At 42.2% G+C, this 19,228-nt stretch overlaps 3 protein-coding genes across 4 annotated transcripts in view; all 3 read left to right on the top strand.

The window, feature by feature from the left end:
* Positions 1–4,336: 4,336 nt before the first annotated feature.
* LOC112557934 lies at positions 4,337–7,581 on the top strand. The gene is made up of 5 exons (XM_025228093.1): positions 4,337–4,568; positions 4,868–4,949; positions 5,664–5,758; positions 7,039–7,125; positions 7,441–7,581. Exons 1-5 carry the CDS (start codon positions 4,539–4,541, stop codon positions 7,561–7,563), a joined length of 417 nt encoding a protein of 138 aa, XP_025083878.1. The 5' UTR covers positions 4,337–4,538; the 3' UTR covers positions 7,564–7,581.
* Positions 7,582–8,051: 470 nt separating this feature from the next.
* On the top strand, positions 8,052–9,540 carry LOC112556063 (contactin-5-like). The gene is made up of 4 exons (XM_025224677.1): positions 8,052–8,263; positions 8,537–8,667; positions 9,093–9,189; positions 9,483–9,540. The coding sequence occupies exons 1-4, from the start codon at positions 8,052–8,054 to the stop codon at positions 9,538–9,540; spliced, it is 498 nt and encodes a 165-aa protein (XP_025080462.1).
* Positions 9,541–9,717: 177 nt separating this feature from the next.
* LOC112557912 (contactin-like) overlaps positions 9,718–19,228 on the top strand; it is a 38,996-nt gene continuing 29,485 nt past the window's right edge. For both annotated transcript variants that reach the window (XM_025228051.1, XM_025228050.1), the window contains exons 1-16: positions 9,718–9,915; positions 10,107–10,212; positions 10,409–10,605; positions 10,944–11,056; positions 11,322–11,481; positions 11,648–11,935; positions 12,031–12,191; positions 12,520–12,646; positions 13,197–13,364; positions 14,611–14,751; positions 15,481–15,578; positions 16,008–16,094; positions 16,498–16,642; positions 16,993–17,114; positions 17,458–17,641; positions 19,014–19,129. In XM_025228051.1, coding sequence (XP_025083836.1) covers positions 9,819–9,915; positions 10,107–10,212; positions 10,409–10,605; positions 10,944–11,056; positions 11,322–11,481; positions 11,648–11,935; positions 12,031–12,191; positions 12,520–12,646; positions 13,197–13,364; positions 14,611–14,751; positions 15,481–15,578; positions 16,008–16,094; positions 16,498–16,642; positions 16,993–17,114; positions 17,458–17,641; positions 19,014–19,129 — 2,310 coding nt within the window. In that variant the 5' untranslated portion in view covers positions 9,718–9,818. The remainder of the gene's footprint in view (positions 9,916–10,106; positions 10,213–10,408; positions 10,606–10,943; positions 11,057–11,321; positions 11,482–11,647; positions 11,936–12,030; positions 12,192–12,519; positions 12,647–13,196; positions 13,365–14,610; positions 14,752–15,480; positions 15,579–16,007; positions 16,095–16,497; positions 16,643–16,992; positions 17,115–17,457; positions 17,642–19,013; positions 19,130–19,228) is intronic.

Below are 19,228 nucleotides of genomic sequence, written 5' to 3'. Positions count from 1 at the left end.
AGATGTATGCGTGTTAGTTATCTATCAGGCCTAGACTAACCATTTAAACAACAAGCCGACAGACGGACGGACAGACTGAGAGACAGACTGTCCAGCCAACCAGGTGAAGACAACTCTTTGTGCAAACTCACTTCAAGGTCAAGCACTTGCAGCCCTCGTCTGAACCTGATGGGGAGTCATCTAGAAGAAAAAAATAATGGGACACGAAACAGAGCTTCGGCGAATCGATTTTAATTAAAATCCGACAAGAGGAAGAAAGCTATTTTTTAAATTACTAATTAAGTATTTATCTCTCCTTCTCTTTCTTTTCTCTCTCTGCCTCTCGTACTGCACACACTTCGCCCAAGCTGATGTGACCGCTGCACCTCCCAGATCTTCAGCTTGCAGGGAGAGCACTCAGAGCGTGCAGGGAGGCCACTCAAGGGTCCAGCGCGACTTGAAGTGACCTCTGCTTTTGGAAGGAGTGCTTGGAGAAAGCCAAGTGAATCAGGAAGTTGTTCATTGCAATATTGTTGTCTAATAGTTTGTGGCAGCCATTCCTTCTGAGCATGCTTCTGAGAATCGCACGGAGACATTCTTTCCAGCCATCAGTCCGTCCGTCCGTCCGTCTGTCTTCCTGTCTCCATCAATGTTTGCACTTCTGTGTTTGGGGATTTCTTCGTTCTGTGTGTACGTTCGTTAAGTCTGGTTGTCGACTTGGGGAGAGCAGCGGGAGGAGAGAGGGACTTGTTCTGCTGAAGTCTGTTTTAGGTTACGGGCAAGAGAACCACGGCTGTGGCCATGCCGGCCAGGTCAAGTCAGTGCACTTAATTAAGTAATGTTACTTGAGGAGCGGTGAATGCAGAGTGGCTGTCGAGAAATGAAAACACGGATTGAGTCCTCTCACGCATGTGCACACTCACGAACCAACAACGACCTTTGTACTACTTTCACTGTACCATCACCTTCCACACCACCCCACCACTCCATCCCCACCACTACTGCAGCCGATTACTTCATTTCGGCATTTTTCCATTATCTTAAAAAAAGAAAGAACGAAAAACGTTTGTTTGAACAAATACTCGTCCCTTCCTTATCTGTCACTACCTGAGCTGCTGCTTATCTCTTGTCCACATTCTTTCTGCCGTTCTTTCTTTCTCTCTTCAGCTGAAGAAACAAAAACAAAAACAAATAAAAAAACTGGAATGCCAATGCATCTGATGTTGTTTTACTCATCAGGTATGACATTTACTGACAGTGTTACTTCCCAATAAAGAAACCTGAAAAGAAATTAAAATGACATGAACGCTCTGAACATTGTTGGTTCAGCAAGGACAGGCCAGTGTGAGAAATCACTGCACACACTTTTCCAAGATCGATGTGACGATAAGGAGCCAGATGGTATAGTCTGCTAATGGCATGGTATGCTATTATCGCCGCTCTCTCAAGACTATCATATTTTCACAGCTCGCTGAAACAAGTTTGCCCTCGGCCCCTACGCCTGGGGTCAAGTTTATGACGTAAGGAGTTCGATGGCCCCGTCGAGCATCAGCTCGCCTCAACATCCTCCATCCCTCCGAGGGACAGTACGTGCTTGGTGACACCAGCGCCCCTTCCCACAATTCACAGCTATAAATATCCACCCGCCCCGGAAGCCGGCCAGTTGCGCAAGGGAGGACCCAGCATCCCTCACTCAAATGGAGGCGGCCGTGTGTCTTACAAAGGGTCCGCCACTGACCTCCTCCACACTGTACTCAGCGAGTTCGCCTGCACTAGCGAATCCCGGGATTGTTGATTGTTGTTGTCTGCATAAACATCTGACTTGTAGACCTTTGGCCAAAACCTAGTTCTGAAAATAGTCTCGAAGCCATTGTAGTCGTGTACACAGGAGTGTCGACATCTCTAGGAATAGAAAAAACATTCGTGTCATCGAAATGTATAAATTACAATACTCAAAAATTCATTGAAATTGTGAATCTCTAGCCATTGTCCACAATGATGAACTCAATGTTTATGGCTGAGATGCTCAGCTGCTGTAGGCGGCTGTCACCTGAGGTCCAGTATTCACTGTGGCTACTAAAGGAATTGTTTTATTATTCAACCTGTTGCTATATGTCTTGCTACTGTTGAGCTCTCATCAGCTTGCCTTCCTCTGGCTATCCGTGGTGACCTGGCTGGTGGCGGTCACTGATGACATGTCAGGAAACATGACAAGTAACAAAGCTGACAAAATCTATTGTAAAGTGCATCCCTCATCCTACATTAGCGTATTTCCGTTAACTCACAACAAACAGCAATTCATTCTCGTTTGTGAATCCCTGGCAGGATGTAGGTTGACTGTCGCACGACAAGTGCTGGGGAATGCCAGCAGCACACATGTCACTTGGAGTCAGGACAGCTTCATCAAGGAAAGCTTAATTAGAGTCGGATTTGACATTCAGTCTAATTGGAAATTTCTTGCCGTCAAGATACCAGGAATTTTGTCTTCTGACAACCATTTCTAGCGAATGAATAGTGAAGAGGCGGTCTATGAACTGTTTCCAGACTATGTTCATGAATGTATTTTAAGATTATGTTTCTGAATGTTTACATATTAATTAATGTTTACACGTCATGTTTTCTAATGCTGTAGCTTGCCTTGCATTTGTTCTCTTGATGAGACCTTGATGTAAGCGAAGAATTCAATATTAAATTTGATCAATGAAATTCACATTAAATTTTACTTTTACACTTTGTCTTCAGGTATTTGTCATCATAAAGTGGACTTTTTCATGTGCGTGAATTCACGTGTGTGTGCGTGTTTGTGTTGCTGTGTGCGTGTGTATGTGTGTATGTGTGTGTGCAAGCGCCTAAAGTTGTGCTTGTACACGTGTGCGTGCGCGCGTGTCCTGGCTGATGCTCGTGATGTCAAACGAGAGAGTGAGGAAGACATAATGAAAGAAATAAAGCGAAATGTACTGTAATGATGACAACATTTGTCACCGACAGTGTAAGCGCAGCGCTTACAGGGCTGCAGGCTCGTGCATGCTTGTACTCTCTCTCTGTCTGTCTGTCTGTCTGTCTGTCTGTCTGTCTGTCTGTCTGTCTGTCTGTCTGTCTGTCTGTCTGTCTGTTCGGGGGAAGGATACTAGTGAGAACGAGACAAACAAGCCATGAAATATAAATGTGTGTGAGGAAACAGCAATAATTAAAAAAGGTGAACCTATGAACCTATGACCATGTGAACCTGTGAAGTTTTAACTGGAATGAAAGCACCAGCGGGACTCGGTGATGCAGTGTAACAAGTGAATGTCTCGGACAGCAAGAACTCGTGTGTACAACATACAACACAATGGAGATGAGTTTTAGTTACATGTCAGCCACTGCCTCCAGCATCCACGGGTGTCTTGAGGAGGCTCTTGACTATGAAGCTACCAAGTCTCCACATCAAAACAACCCTGCAAAAGTCGGGTAAGCACACAGACACACACATACACACCCGCACACACACACACGCGCGCACACACACATGCACGCACCCGCACACATGCACGCACACACACAAACAGACACACACGCACGCACGCACACACACAGACCAATGTGAGACATTGACAGCTGTTTACCGTTAGAGGGAAGTCAAAACAAACATTGCTTCAAGAGGAAGTTCATTCCTTCGTGTAATACATTATATGTAATACAGTCGCTACTGACCTCAGACTTGTGTCATGACATTTATATAAGTACCACTATGCGACTGGCCCTTTAAATTTAAATACTCTTCTTATACACAATTTTAAGAAATGGCAGTTAAAGAATATAATCAGATTTTTGTCTGCTGAAGTAATTAATCGTATTTTAGGGACTATTACCGCAAAAAAATTATATAATTATATATAATTTCCAGAATTCTTTTGATTGCCTGAGTTTCTTTTCATCATCATCATCATTATCATCCTCCTCATCATCATCCTCATCATCATTCGTGATTGTATTTGGGGGGTGGGACCAAAACTACTCCTTTCTGAACTAACTCCCCTTTACGGCGCTTAGCAGGCGGCCACCCACAAAACAATCAGATTTTGAAATTTTCCAGCGGTCTGACACACCTGACATATCAGTCTATCAGTCTCACTGTTCATTTCTCGAGCTTGTGCAAGGCTTGTAAAAGGTAATAAAACCATCAGCCCGACCCTTTAGCTTATCTGTTCTTTACAGCCTTATCGATATCCCCTGTTAACCCTTGACCCGCTGCTGTTCCCCTCAACTCAATGCCGTGGAACAGGACTAAAATACAAACAGTTAAGCCGGAAACAGCATCATAAACGGACATTTTGTCCAGGTACACGTCACGTGACTTGACAGTCATAACGGTTGACACTTTGAATCAGTCTAGTTTGCTTCAAGGTGTGCAACCATTGTTGTCCAACAGCGAATTCTGACATTTGTGTTCTGCAACAAACAATATCTATACACCTGTGGAATAATTGAATTTATTAACAAAGACGTTTCTCTTTTGCTTGTATGCAATCACAATATTTTTGACAGGTGGAGATGGATACTTCCGGCCCTGTAGCTCGATGAACTCGACACAAATTGGTTCCAAGAAGGTATGTCAGATTCATGTAGCATATTACAGAGGAATGATGTTCATGAAAGTTTATCCTGAAAATGTCTTGATTTTTCAAAACTAGAAATAGTTTCTTAAAAGTAGTTAAACCTGTCGCTTTATCATGGTTTGCTTGGTCAATCTTCAGGCCTGTCATTGTTCTTCATGTTCTGTCTCCTCAGACTCTGTCCGCCATGTTGTGGCTCTCTCACTGTCTTTGTCCGACATTCTGTCCACTCACATCTGTCCCATCGTCCGACATGTCTACTGTGCTCATAGTGATTTATCCTTCATGTCCAGGCTGTTCATAGCACCACGATGACCATGTTGCTTCTTCTGTCGGTACTTTTATTGCTTCGTACTGCACTCTCACAATATGAAGGTAAGAAAACAGTCTTTTTATTTATTACACTATTCCTTTTCTGGTTCAGAAAAATATTTGCTTCGGTGTTTGACGTGTATGAATTCTGAAAGATATTAGCAAAATCAAATTGACTCTTTAGCATAACCATAAGAGATACATAACAACAAAAATCATTATCAGGCATTACAGACTCAACAGTAGATAAGAGAATTATTGTACTATAGCCTATCGGTTATCTGTTTTATATATATATATGGTAAAACTGTAATAAATCAAAAACCTAAAAAGTCAAATTCCTGATGAAATCAGTATATATCTATATCAGGTGATCACGAGGAAAAAACAATTCCAAATAAAAAAAAATGATTTTTAAAAAAGTCTGTAACTCGCACATAAAAATATTTTTCAGAAAAAGCATGCTATTTATTTTTATTTCGTGGAACAGCAAACGCCGCTTACACGCTCATCACTAGGAGAATGGAATGCTCCTCCCAAACGAAGTTTAGTTTCTAACATTGTCTAGATTGTTTTCATTGTTTAGCTTGTGCCGTCTTGTAGTTTCATTGTTTATTTTCTGCTATTGTCTTAATTTTACTGTTGTTTAGTTTCTAGAATTCAGTTTCTGGACTTATTTACTTTTGGTATTTATTTTCTGTAATAACTTACTTTCTGAAGATGTTTAAGGTCTGCGGTTGTTTATTCTATTTATCTATCTGACCTATTGTCACACAGACTGTCCTGACGAGTGGGTGGCCTTTCAGCTCAAGTGTTACCGTTTCGTCATGTTTCCTGAGCACGACCACGACACGGCACGTGCATACTGTGGGGTAGGTGACTGTCCATCTCACTGAGCATGCTCACGGTGAACATTGAGTTTGGCCCCATCTTGCAGCCTTAGGAAAGTTTTCTTGCTTATCGAGTTTAAGCAGTGATGGTTGCGATGACTATAAAACATAAAACAGGAACATTTACACGTTTAAACCGTTGCTAGTGTATCCTGGGCAATGGAACCAGCGGCTGGTCTTTGAGACTGACTGGCGCCTTGTGGGTGTGTTGATCACACTTTGGGTGTTGACGACGGATCCCACTTTTTTTTTTGGTTAAGAGAGCTTGGTGAAGATTTTAGTTTTTCCTCCTCTCCGTTTCAAAGTGAAAAGAAAACGGAAATCCTCTCTTGGTGACGTAAGCCGCACTTCTTGAGAATCTATTTTTAGCATTCTGACACACCTAGTCAGTCGTCAATCAGGCGTGACACTGAAGGTACACTTTTCACCAGCTGCAGAAATGAAAAAAAATGGTGAAAGATGATAACTTACTAGAAGGCATAAATAAGAAGAAATGACACAATAAATAATGACGGAAGATGCACAAAACAGAAGGAAAGAACGAGCGAGCCAACGAACGCACACACATACAGAGTTCACAAACGAACGAGGTGGAAAATACAAATAGCAGCTTACACAATAAAACAAGGGCTACAGGTGTGCTGTGGAATTATCTACACACCTGGATTGCTAAGCGTTTATGGTTGTCACAGTTGTAAAAGTGGCTGTCGCGAAGTCTGCTGGGTCCAGGGGAAGAGCCCTTTAGGGAGCGTTTATGGTCTTCCAGTATTATTTATGCTAACGAGCAGCGGAGGGTGGGTGGCCTGTAAATATTCAAAGTAGGCAAGGGTGCTAACATGTGTCTCCAACCAACAGCCTGCAGGTCAGGATATCTAAAATGACAAATATGAATATAAGAAAGAAAAAGGAGACGGTGGCTTAATAGTAGTCTATGGCTTTATTTTTTTATTTGTATCATGTATTCATCTCTATAGTTTTCCATATTGTCACCATGTGTTGCACAAATGAGATTATATTGTGTCGTTGTTATTATCTGATGTTGTGGCTGAAAACGACCCACTTCCATATTCCACCCCTCACCCCAACAGTGCGAAACCGACCTTCGGTGGAAGCATTTTTTCCTTCCGAACACAACAACACTTTAGTAGGTTCCAAGAAATGAGGTGTTGACACTATAAAGACACTACAGAGCTTAGGTGACAAAACTATAGACTCCATACATATATATAGCTTAAAGAAATGTGTTGACACTCTGTTCTCAGGCCAATGGAGCTGCCTTAGGTGGGTGTGAATTCTCAAGCAGAACACCAATTTCTCAGTGGATGGCTGATGTCAAACGATATGTCAAGGTATATAAGCGATATGTCAAAAGATAAGTAGTTTTCCGAATACCTTTTTGAAAACCTATCACGAGTTATCAAACCACATCAAGGTAAGCTATGCCATTCACTTATCTAATACTTTCAAGCTCAACATCATCATCCTGTGTGCGTTGCAGGTCCGTTTGTTTACGTGTATGGTTTTGGTCTGGTATTTACCTGACACTGCTTGTACCCGAGCTTGGAGCAGGTTGTTAGTATCGTGTAAGTTCCTGAAGATGCTTGCATCGATGCCAGTAATTTTTGAATGTTCCCCTTCCCCGCACATCCCCCCACATTCCCCAGGCGCGAGTTCTACACGAGCGGTCTGGTGCGCAACATGGCGCAGGGCGACTTGGTGTGGGAGAGCGACGGCAGCCGCATCGCCCCGGAGCTCCAGTACTGGCTGAGCGAGGAGGACAGACTTGACACAGGGCCGTACATCACATACAAGTATGGAGGTATGACAGACTAGTATGACAGACTAACCGGCCAAACGAAACTATATCTCTTTTTCTATTTCATTGTCCTATTTGTGATGTCAATTAATGAAGGAAACTTTTTTCAGTAACAACCTACGGATGGAGCCGAACGGCAGCCAATCATTTACTTCCTTTCATCTGCGAGATTAGCCGGGAGGAAGCCTACAGAATTATCGAGGACAGTCGGGACTTTGGTAAGAATGTCACGTGATGTCATGAAGTGATACATCTTTTAAATATGTATAAAAACCCATCTTCTTCATGAAAACTGTTCCTATCTACAGTTCTGCTAACGTTCTTACAATTAATTTAATTAAATTGACCTGCTGAATTTAAAGTGAGGTATTCTCATTCTTTAAAAATGTGGGGTTGTCTGGCAGTGCTCTCGTTCCTCCTCACATCACACTGGTCTCAAAAGGTGTTTGTGCGTGCTGTATGTGCACAGACTACGGCCTGGATATCCTTGACCCCAACGATGTACCACGTGGTCCCAAGTTCATTGACCAGCCGGACAACATCATGGCGGTGGAAGGCATCGCGTCCGTCGTCATTGACTGCACGGCCGCAGCCAACCCCTCACCCACCTACCGCATGTACAAAATAATGGTCAACAACACCATCCCCATCACCACTGACATGGATCCAAGGTGCACCACCATCTATTTTAGTGCCTTGCTATCTTTCTCTTTCTCACTCCCTTTATTTCTTTGTCTCTACACCCGTCCTTCTGTCTTCATCTGTATCTCTGCATCATACACTAACATTTATTTAATTAAATCTTACATCTTGGTTTCCTCCACTTCTTGCCATGTCAAATCTTCAGTTTGTTTCGTGTTCTGCAGTTCGGCAACACTCCCCGTTAATATTAATTTCGTTCGCTGGTTTTGTGTTGTTTATTAACGTAGGATGTATGTGTCCAGGTACGCATTAACAAATGGGAAGCTGGTCATTCGGAACCCGACTGAAAACAAAGACGCTGGGCGGTATATCTGTACAGCAACCAATCCCTACGGAACGGTCATCAGTCAGATCGGACTTCTCAGCTTTGGAAGTCAGTGGTGTAGCTATCTTACAAAGATAATTTTGATGTTTACAAATAGTGTTGATCACGTGATTACTTGTTTACTAAAGACCAAGTCTTTGCTGATGCATTTAAAGTTGATCATTTCAACATAATCAAATGCTTCTTAAAACAAAGAACTGGAAATCAACTTACACGAAAAAATATGTCATTACTCTTTTTTTTAACCTTCTCTTTCACTCATTTTACACTAAATTCTTACAACCTTCTTCTTTCATCTTTACTCATTCTCTTAGTAAATCTTGTCTCTCATCCCGTCTGCAGACCATCACTCATTCTGATGGAAGATTTTGCGACTCATTCTGTCCTGAACTATCTTCAGTTCTTCACTCATTCTGTTCTAAAATGTTTTCACTCATCACATCTTTTCAGTTTCTCACTCATTCTATCCTTAGTTCTTGGAGAGTTCTCAAACGTACAGCGCGAAAAGGTTCAGGTAAAACAACACAGTTTCGGCATGATCAAATGTCCTTCCACCTTCATACAGACCAGGTAAGTACCAACACATACTAGATATGTACAAACGCCAACTTTCAGAGTTAAAATGTTTATAAAAAAAATTATTGGTTGTGTTAGCTTTCTGAAAGAAAACAACAGCGGTTAAAAAAAGTTGTAATTACATTTTCACGGTAAAATATAGTAACCAAGTTATGATTTCGATCACTTACCTTTGTCATGAACAAAACCAAGTAAGAATGATTTCGGAATAAAACTAGTTCGAGGTAATTTTTTCTATAGACCTATACATGTATTCGAGCAATCTCTCTTGAGACCTGTATTTACAGAACCTCTGTAGACCCGGTATTCATAAACTTCTTTGGACTTTTATTTACCAACACCTAAAGACATTTACTCTCTAAGATAATATGTAGATTCACCAACACCTGTCTGAAGGTCTCTATTATAAAACGCCTGTCTGTTAATCTTTACTCATGAACATCTATCTCTACGCTTCTATTTACAAACACCCGTCTGGATCGAGCAGAAGTGGGGTACGGGTGGATGAAGTACTCACCAGGTAACTTCATCGAACGGACCTCTTGACACACCTGTTCGTCTCTGCCAACGGTAACCTGTACTTTTCCGATGTGACCACCAGCGATGCTGCTGTGTATTACTGCATGGTCAAGCTCATGCCCCCCTCCGGTACCCCCATAGCCACCGCCCAGCCTCCGTCGAGAGTCAGTATGGCCATAGAGCTACAGGTGACCCAGACAGGTAAGTAAGCTCGTCAAATCTCCATCACTTGTGTCTGTTACTTAATATTGTAGTCTTCTTGCTACTGACATATTCTAAGATGTGCGATTGTTCACAATTCTGTGTAAGGTGTACATACGAACGCTTTGAGAAGATAGAAGAAACACAATAAAAATAGAATAAAAACGCCGCGTGTGACAATTTGACTTCAGAGCCCAGCATCTGGGGACCTCAGATTGCCGATGATTTCCCTGCCGTGTACCCAAGGCAACCGTTAAGAGGACAAGAAGTGAGACTGGAATGTCTAGCCTATGGAACGTGAGTAAATAGAACGTTTCTATTTCTTTCTGTGTCACTAAACTAACAAACGCCACTCGCCTACAAACGGCCCATAAATCAAAAAAGAGATTTATTATCATCTCGCCATTCCCTTGTCAGTAGAGAGAAAAACAGACACCCCGATATAGTCAGTGCGATATGTATCATACAAATCCTGCACATTCTGCACGTGCAGCATGACCATACGCTACTCCTGGTCGCGAGAGAAGCTGCCTCTGCCGACCGACTACTACCTGCTGGAGGAGAACCGTGTGCTCATCATCCCCAACGTGCAGGTGGAGGACGCGGGGGTGTACGTGTGCCACGCATCCCGGGGCGGCACCGGATCAGCGGCGGCCACAGCACAGAAATCCATCCGCCTCAACATCGAATGTAAGCAAGAAAGGAACTCTACCCACTGTCAAAAAAAAAAATAAATAAAATGTCAGTCAAATGCCAGTCACACATAACACGCCTCATAAGGCTAGTGGGTTCGGGTGAAAGGTTGGATCTGGGCTCTGTATGGGGTAAATTTCGCTGCAGTAGCGTCTGCATCTGTTAGAACACTGAGGAAACATGTGTTCAGGGATGTGGGGTGGATGTTGACCACTTTTGCAAACCTCAAACAAGGCGGGGGGGGGGGGCAGTATGAGAGACGAACTCGAAATGCATACAATGCTCATGTCCGCAGTCGCGTGCAGTCGCTGATGTGCATGTCTGTGTTCTGGCAGCGAGTCCCTACTACATCTACGACCTTCACGACAAGCACGTGGACGAAGGCCGGAGAGTGACTTGGCGATGCGAGGCGCGAGGCGTCCCGGCCCCCACTTACACCTGGTTCAAGGTGAGTACATGATGTTGCCGCCACTTACACCTGATTGAAAAATTATTCAGAAACATACCCGCTCCGACCTACATGGCACCTTCAGATTTTCTGGCAATGTTCTTATTTCTTGTAATTTATGTATTATCAAAAAATATTTCAGCCGCGGACCACCTAAGCGCGGTGAAGCAGTTGGGACCTCAATCATCGCAGTTTAATGAACTTATACTGTAGTTACAAACTTCCTGGAAGGAGAATAACTCTTGCTATGACACATGTCCTGCAGGACGGCGAGAGTCTGCAGCACGTGTCTGGGGACGTGGAGATACTCAGCAACACCCTCACCGTCGTCAGCCCTGATGCCGCTCGTCATAACGGCATGTACCAGTGCCGGGCCAGCAACACCCATGGCACCGTCTACTCCACAGGACAGATGAGAGTTTTGGGCAAGTAGTTTACAAAGGAAGCACTCTTTGTCAAAATAATTCATGTCGCGCGACTAATCAGAAGGCGGTGTAGAAGGCTTTCCACTGAATACAGTGCTCGAATATCATAAATCAAGATTTATTTTTCAATCGGGGCAATTTGATCCAAATATGTTTTTGTTCAAAGGATTCAAACCCACTTTCACCAAACATCCGGTCCAGTCCATCACCCTGGGTGCTCGTGGAGGAACAGCAACCATAAGATGTCCACCGGAAGCAGCTCCCAAACCTGAAATCACGTGGTACAAAAATGGCGCCAGCGTTGGAAGTACAGAAGCAACGGCACGGATTCGTATCCTTAGCAACGGGAATATTGTCATCAGCAATCTGATTGAATCAGACTCCGGGACGTACATGTGCCAAGCGGTGAACGTGTACGGCCAAGCTTCCAGTTCTGGAAAACTCGACGTACTGGGTAGGTATGGCAGACTGTTTGATGTACAGCACCTTCACCAAGCCTCTAAGTGTTGTTGCCACTGAGTCAGTCTCACCTTTTCTCGCGCCTTTCAGCTCAAACGACCATCAGTACCTACCCCAGGGACACTACAGTGCAGGTCAACCACACGGCCTTCCTGTCCTGCGTAGTGTCACATGACCCGGAACTCGATCTTCAGACAGACTGGCTCTTCCAAGGGAAGCCACTCTACTGGAAGGACGCCCACTATCGCAAGGTCAGATTCTGTTTTCTTGGCAATGATGCTCTTCTGTCACCCTAATTCCATCTTCTTCATGTCCTACTGCTGCTTTTTATCATCCTGGTTTCATAGTCACCAAGCACTTTGTCTAACCTATTAAATTATTTAAATTATCAACATCAAAGTTACAAGTTATCAGAGTGTTGTCGGCATCCAAACACGACGATTTAAAGTCGAAAACTTTTTGCAAGCTGTGCTTTCATGATAATCCGATTTTATTGATTTGCGGCAATGTCTATCAACTGATCCTGTATAATTAGCTGCTGTGTAATTAAGAGTGCCCTGCTCTTGTGTGCTCCCCCAGGGCTCAGAGGGAGGATTGTCGGGTCTGTACATTCAGGGCTGTCAACGACGGCACGCGGGGCAGTACACGTGTCTGGCAGTCACCACCTTTGACACTGTCACTGCCAACGCTACGCTCACCGTCGTCGGTAAATCATTTGATATTTACACAGATTAACAGGTGGAGATGCTGACCCTTAGCGGTGTTATAAGAAAGTTTCTGATCTCCTCGCTCTTTTGTCTGTACGTGTCTGTCCCTTTATATTAATACATGTACATCTGAACTGAAATACTGCACCCTACGCCCTTGTAATTCACTCTTTTTTTTTTTTTTTAACTGACTGCTTTGTCCTGATATAACCATAAATGCTGGCTCGGCCACCCCAGTTGAAATTGGACCAAAAGCTTCGACCTAGAATATCGTATTGTGTCGATACAATTGCCTTTCATGTAGTAGAGATTTGATAACCTTGCAAATCACTCAACATATAAGCGGTAAACTTGTATCCATTCGCAGAACTGCAGCACCTTTGTCACACTTCCTTTCACAGCAGGTGATAGCCTCCAAGAGGGTACATCACTGAAAAGATCCCATGAAAAAGCAGACAACGAAGGAAGATGGCTAGAGTGGTTTGGGATGTAGCGCTAGAACATTCACCTCCCCTCCGTGTAAAGAACTCTTTTTCTGGCTCTATCCAGGGCCGCCCTCGGAGCCTGCAGGGTTGACTGTAGAGACCAGCCTGGACTACACCAGCAGAAGCGTCACCTTACGGTGGACACCAGGTGACGCCGGGGGCAGTGCTGTGACGTCATGGACAATACAAGCCGCCACGGACTTCAACCCGGCTTGGACATTCATCATGCAAAGTAAGAAGCAAAGCGAATACAGTGGAACCTCGGTTAGCGAACGCCTCGGATAGCGAATATTTCGGTTAACGAACAAAAATTTCGTTAAAAGTTTGTCTCGGATAGCGAACAAAATTTCGGATAACGAACAGCCACGTGAACCACACGTGACCGACCAGCGTGTCGTCATTCGCGCTCGAGACACAGTTATGATCGGTCGTTCCTTTTCTATGCGCATTCTTCTTATTTAGCGATTGCTGTGCTTTATCTTAATAAGATAATCCTCAATCATGGCTCCAAAGAAGATTATGAATTGAAAAAGGAAAGATTCAAACAAACATGATATGCACAGACACTGGACAAGATTTTCCTTCAACCTCAAAGCTACAGAAAAAAGTCACCCCCGATTTAAAATGTCACGTGTGCTCATGGAGGGAATCAGTAATTCCACCCCTTCCTCCCCACACCTGTTTCCAACTCAAAACGACAAGTTGTCTTATGTTTAAATGCTTTCGTTAATGTTTTTTATGTTTATTTAACTCCATTTATATTGCATTATAACTATTCTCATTACAAATACCTATATAGCCTGTAACTTTCAAATATTAGTTAAATCTATTTCTCTATTCTTATGGAAAAAAATGTTTCGGATAACGAACATTTCGGATAACGAACAGCTTTCCAGAACGGATTAAGTTCGTTAACCGAGGTTCCACTGTACTTGGTTTCGAGACGTCTAATTAGCGTGTCTTTGTGAATGTTTGGACAATTGATACAAAAAAATAGTTATAATTCACTGAGACTCAGTGACTCAATATGTTTTGTAACATTGTTAGTTATTGTTAGCCAGTGTTGTTAATGTCATTTTTAATTAACATTGGTCAGTCCGGAGAGTGCGACCTGTCTCAGTTATGTAGCGCAATAAAAGTGTTTTATTCTTTTTGTTATGACCTGTGTGAAAAAATTCCCCTGTATTTACACATTGGATTTATACTGAGACTCATCATCATATCTTTCTTCTTATTCTTTGTGATCGTCTTTTTCTTCATCTCTTTTTTCTTCTATACGTTATATACACAAGTGAACACCTTTTCTGTGCTAATTACAGCTGAACTACATTCACACAGTCCAGTAGCCTGAAAATTATATTTAACTGTTTATTTGATGTAAAAATAACCCTCTTGTTGATACACTTAAAACACCGAAATAAAGGCCCTAGTTTTGAATAATGGCTGTGACATTTACTTGTTCTATTGTTCTCCTGTAGACGTACCGGATTCCTCCACCATTGTTCAGGGCCGTGAGAGAAGGGAGATAACTATCACTGAGTTGCGGCCGTGGACGGCGTACAAGTTCAGAGTTAGCGCCCGTAACGCTCACGGTCTTGGTCCTTACAGTGTGCCGTCTGGTTAGTACATTTCTTTTGTCTGTGAAACCAGTGAGTGAGTAAAATAAAGAGGATAAGAGAGAGAGACAAGGGGAGGGAAAGCAAGCGAAAAAAATCTTCCATATGATTTAGACAAAGAAATAATTAAGAAAGAAAACAAAGGCAGCAAGACAGAGAAAAGGAGAGAAAACAAAGTAGAGAAAAAGAAAGATGAAAGAAGAGTAATAATAAACGATGAATAAACGAATTAAAAGTGAAGGAAAGAATTAATGTGCGAGGGAAGGTCCAATAATAAACATTTCTCGAATTTTTGTTCAGAACGTATCAATTTTATTTGCGGGTTAAGAGGTGGGGAGGTGTTCTACTATTCTCTTATAAATTTATTTATCTTTCGGCTACCTCTGTGGGCTCCGTTTTAATGCACAGAGAACCACTAGAAATCATATCTGTCTATACACTATACAACAATATGCCACTTTCATCTATATGCATACTATCAGCTATCATTTTTGACCACATGTCACGTGATTTTAGTCTATACGACATATTGCCAAACATCTTTGTCAATCTACCTTTCCACTACATCCAACAGACATCACCTTTCTTTACACCAGTCTACCTTCCGTGTGTCTACACACACTTGTTGCTATGCGACAAAACACCTGACGTCACTCGTGTGTATACAAAATTCCACATGACGTCACTCGTGTCTATGCAACCTATCAACTGACGTCACTTTTGTTTACGCAGCTTACCACCAGACGTCAGAGGGCCCTCCCACTCTTGCACCTGGCAACATCACTGCTGGCGAGGGGAGCAAACTCGGTGACCTGAGTATCACCTGGACGGTAACTGCCCTTTGTTCACACAGCTAACAGATGCTCACAGAACAGTTTCTCACACTCTACACTAACAACATGAGAGTTCCTACTAACAAGATATTAATAACTATATAATAGTCAGTACTACCACGGAAGCAACTATGTTACATGTATTTGTATTGACCAGCCACGCATGCGCACATCCTCTTTTAATTTGTCCTGGTATGGTGGCCAACGATAATCCCAACTAAGTAGCTCAACTGGTGACGGCTTTGACCACGGAATTGTATATATCTGGACTGCTGCCTATCTGCCGAGATAAACTCTTAGCCTCTCGTGAAAGCTGTCAGGTCTCGGCGAGCAATTAAGCCGTTTTATGTGACAATAGAAACAGTGTTTGATCACTAAACTGCATTAATTTGTATTCATTTAAAAAAAAAATTCTAACAACTGTAGCCCTTGCGCGAGGAAGACCATGGTGGTGCTGAGTTTGGCTATAACGTTTACTACCGTCTGCATGACCGACCTGGCAACTGGCAAAAGGTCAGTAACATCTGCTGTGGCTTCTAGTTCTTGTTTGAAATTGTTTTCTTAAGACGACTGCATGAGTGGGACTTATGCATGAGGATGGGGGTACATAGTGAGAGTGCTGGAGGACTTGAAATATCAGAGGCTGAGGTAGAAGACGGTAAAGAAGAAGAAGACGACCACTAAAGAGAAGGAGAAGACCGCTAACAGTGCCGTCAATACACCATCAATATTTCTTATCAATTTGACATCAGTCTTCCATCAGTATGACATCAACATGACATTAACATGTCATCAATTTCCCATTAATATTTCCAATCAATATTCCATCGATATAATGTTTAGAAATGCTCTTTCACGCGAGGAAGCCGTAGATGGTTTACGACACATTGTAACATTAGGACATCAATGTTTTCAGGGTACGGTTGGTGATGTTGGCTCCTTCGTGGTTCTCGTGGGGAAAGAAAACTTTTATACTCCCTATGAAGTCATGGTGCAGCCGTTCAACCGGGCAGGGGCTGGTCCCAACTCTTCTGTCGCGACGATCTATTCGGCAGAGGATCGTGAGTTTTGTCCTTTTCTTTCGCTACCCGTCTTGGGCCTCTTTGTTGTTCTCGTCTGTCATCTGCGCAATCGCAGTTATACAATTTGTAATAATAATATTTTAAATGTTCTCATCTATGCTTTTCTAGTTTGCTGGCTCATACCTGTGACACTTAAATAAAGATCTGCTGTTTTCTTTGTCTACTCAAGAAGATAATTGTTGCGTGCATGGCGTGCATTCCTGTCTCTCATCCTCCTGGCCCAACTCTCAGATTTGGTACTGTTTAAAGGCATGCAGATATTAGGGCAGGCGAATCATTTTGGTGCTAAACATAAGACTGCAGTTTCCTCCTGCTCTCTGTTTTTACAGTACCTATTGGAACTCCTGGTAATATTCTAATCTTCCCCCACAACTCCTCTGCACTCGATATCACCTGGATCCCGGTGCCAGACACCAAGGAAGCCGCGAGAGGCAAGATTCTTGGTTACCAGGTAACGTTACAATTTCCTTAGTTACAAATCTTTGGTTACTAGGTAATGTAGCATGATATTTGAAACAGAAATGACCTTACCATTCTCCAGGAAAACTAAAAGGAAGTTTATTAATCTCTGCTTTTCCTAATAGCTACCCCAATGCACTGTTCATAAGAAAGTTAAGGAAGAAATTTGAATATTCTTAGGAACAAATCAAGTAATTATAGTTCGAGTGGACAGCTCTAAGACCCTTGTCACATATAAGTAGTCATATATAAGATTCTTTTAGTGTGTATGTATTTCACACTACCTATTAAGAATGAAGAGCGATTCCTCTGCAGATGCTGCTGTTTGTTTGCAGGTAAACTATTGGGAAGATGTAACTAATCCCCTCATCATGAGCCACTACACTGGGGAAGCCTCCAGTGGAGCCACAGTCATTGGTCTGTTGCCAAACACCATGTACGTCATGGATGTACAGGTCTACAACTCGGCGGGCCTCGGGCCAGTCAGCGAAAAGAACAAACAGAGGACATACAACAGTGGTTCGTACAGAGTGAACTTCCGGTTTTTATACACTTACCCAAAAACAGCTTACAGATGACTAGAGTCAAAAGTATACTTACAGACTTAAAGACTAATTCCAACCACTTACAGCACATGCACACGCTAGCAAAGAAGTAAATTACGGTCAGTTTATTTTATGGCTGCTGTACAGGTAAAGTCGTACGGATAAATACATAAGCAATATTTATTCATCCAAAGACCAATTAGAATCGTTCGTTAGAATGTACACAGTTGAACACACGAGGGAAAAAGGCACAAAAAACAACAGAGAATGTGTTGGTGCTCTCATGAGGTCAGTTAAGGTGGACAGGATATTATCTTAGCTGAACATGAAGGTGTGATCAGAAGCGAACTACTGCTGGAGTAGGGTGTGATGGGGAAATTTTGTGAAATAAATAATAAGACGAAGAATACAGTTATTGGTTAGGACAGGGTCAGCTATCATTTTTAGGAGTCATTCATTTTGAATTATCTTTCACTATCTTTACATATTATTTATCTTTATGTCATTAAAAAAACTAGAAGTATTAATTATCACTCAACTAAGCAGACATAAATATAATATCAAAATAGTAGTACCATTTATTATGACACCTCTCACACAAAGAAAAAAATATTAACCAGTTTTTTGCTGCAACACACTTTGTTTACTGTAATCGTGATGCATATCGTTTGCAATCGTTATGTTACCAATATGCATCAATAAAATTTATTTTCACATCTTATTTTATTAGTTACACTTATTTTTTATACTTAATTTTATTACCTCTTTATTTTTTTACATGTGGGCTAATTGCGTTTTGTGCATTATTTGTTGACATAGAAACTAGTACTGGGAGGATAAAAAAAATGCAGTTCAGACATTTCGTTGCAATCTGCAATGCCAACGCATTTTTTTAATATATACATAGAAATATAAAGTATTGAAATTTCATTGATCATTTGACGAAGATCCAAACTGCCATGATAATATATCTTTACTCCTAACTGTGCGTGTTACATGTCTGCGTGAGTATGTATGCCTGCCCTTGTGAGCAAAAGAAAAATTTCTGTCTTGGGTCTCCTCGACAGACAATAAAGTCTGATTTGATTTGATTATCAAGTGTTTTTATAAACTATAGTGTTTGTAGTGTTATTTCTTTATTACTCTTGGTCAGCGCAGAAGGTGCAACCTGTCTTGGCTGTGACGCTAAGTAATAAATGTGTTCTTCTATCATTATTATTATTATATAAATGTGGCATTTAAAATAAAATACGATGGCTGTTCAAAAGTTAGAGCACGAATTTTCTGTTGTGCCCTGGATGGTGAATGTCTGTACAAGTGAACTGTTTATGTCCGTCTTGTGCTAGGGATGACGTCACAGCCAACAGAAGTGACGGTGTCGTCTCACGGTACAGACAGTGTGTACGTCACATGGCGCGGTATCTCCCGCAAACAGAATGAAGAGACTCTTGTGAGCTACACGGTGGGTGTGACATCACGACACCTGTCTAATGTGTCACGTGTTGTGTGCTACGTACTGTGTGTGCGAGAGACAGACTACGACAGTTTTGAAAGAGTGCAG

The sequence above is a fragment of the Pomacea canaliculata genome, linkage group LG2 (genome assembly GCF_003073045.1).
Source record: "Pomacea canaliculata isolate SZHN2017 linkage group LG2, ASM307304v1, whole genome shotgun sequence".
NCBI lineage: Eukaryota > Metazoa > Mollusca > Gastropoda > Architaenioglossa > Ampullariidae > Pomacea > Pomacea canaliculata.
The sequence above is the reverse complement of the archived record's forward strand: the minus strand, read 5'-3'. Positions and strand labels throughout refer to the sequence as shown.

Bases quoted from the DNA above. Each gene is read 5' to 3' on its own strand.
- LOC112556063 (XM_025224677.1), top strand. From the start codon at position 8,052: ATGTGCACAGACTACGGCCTGGATATCCTTGACCCCAACGATGTACCA. The intron at 8,264-8,536 runs GTGCACCACCAT...GTATGTGTCCAG, and splicing joins ACCACTGACATGGATCCAAG to GTACGCATTAACAAATGGGA. The intron at 8,668-9,092 runs GTCAGTGGTGTA...TTCTATCCTTAG, and splicing joins CGGACTTCTCAGCTTTGGAA to TTCTTGGAGAGTTCTCAAAC.
- LOC112557934 (XM_025228093.1), top strand. From the start codon at position 4,539: ATGAACTCGACACAAATTGGTTCCAAGAAG. The intron at 4,950-5,663 runs GTAAGAAAACAG...ATTGTCACACAG, and splicing joins TGCACTCTCACAATATGAAG to ACTGTCCTGACGAGTGGGTG. The intron at 7,126-7,440 runs GTATATAAGCGA...CACATTCCCCAG, and splicing joins ATGTCAAACGATATGTCAAG to GCGCGAGTTCTACACGAGCG.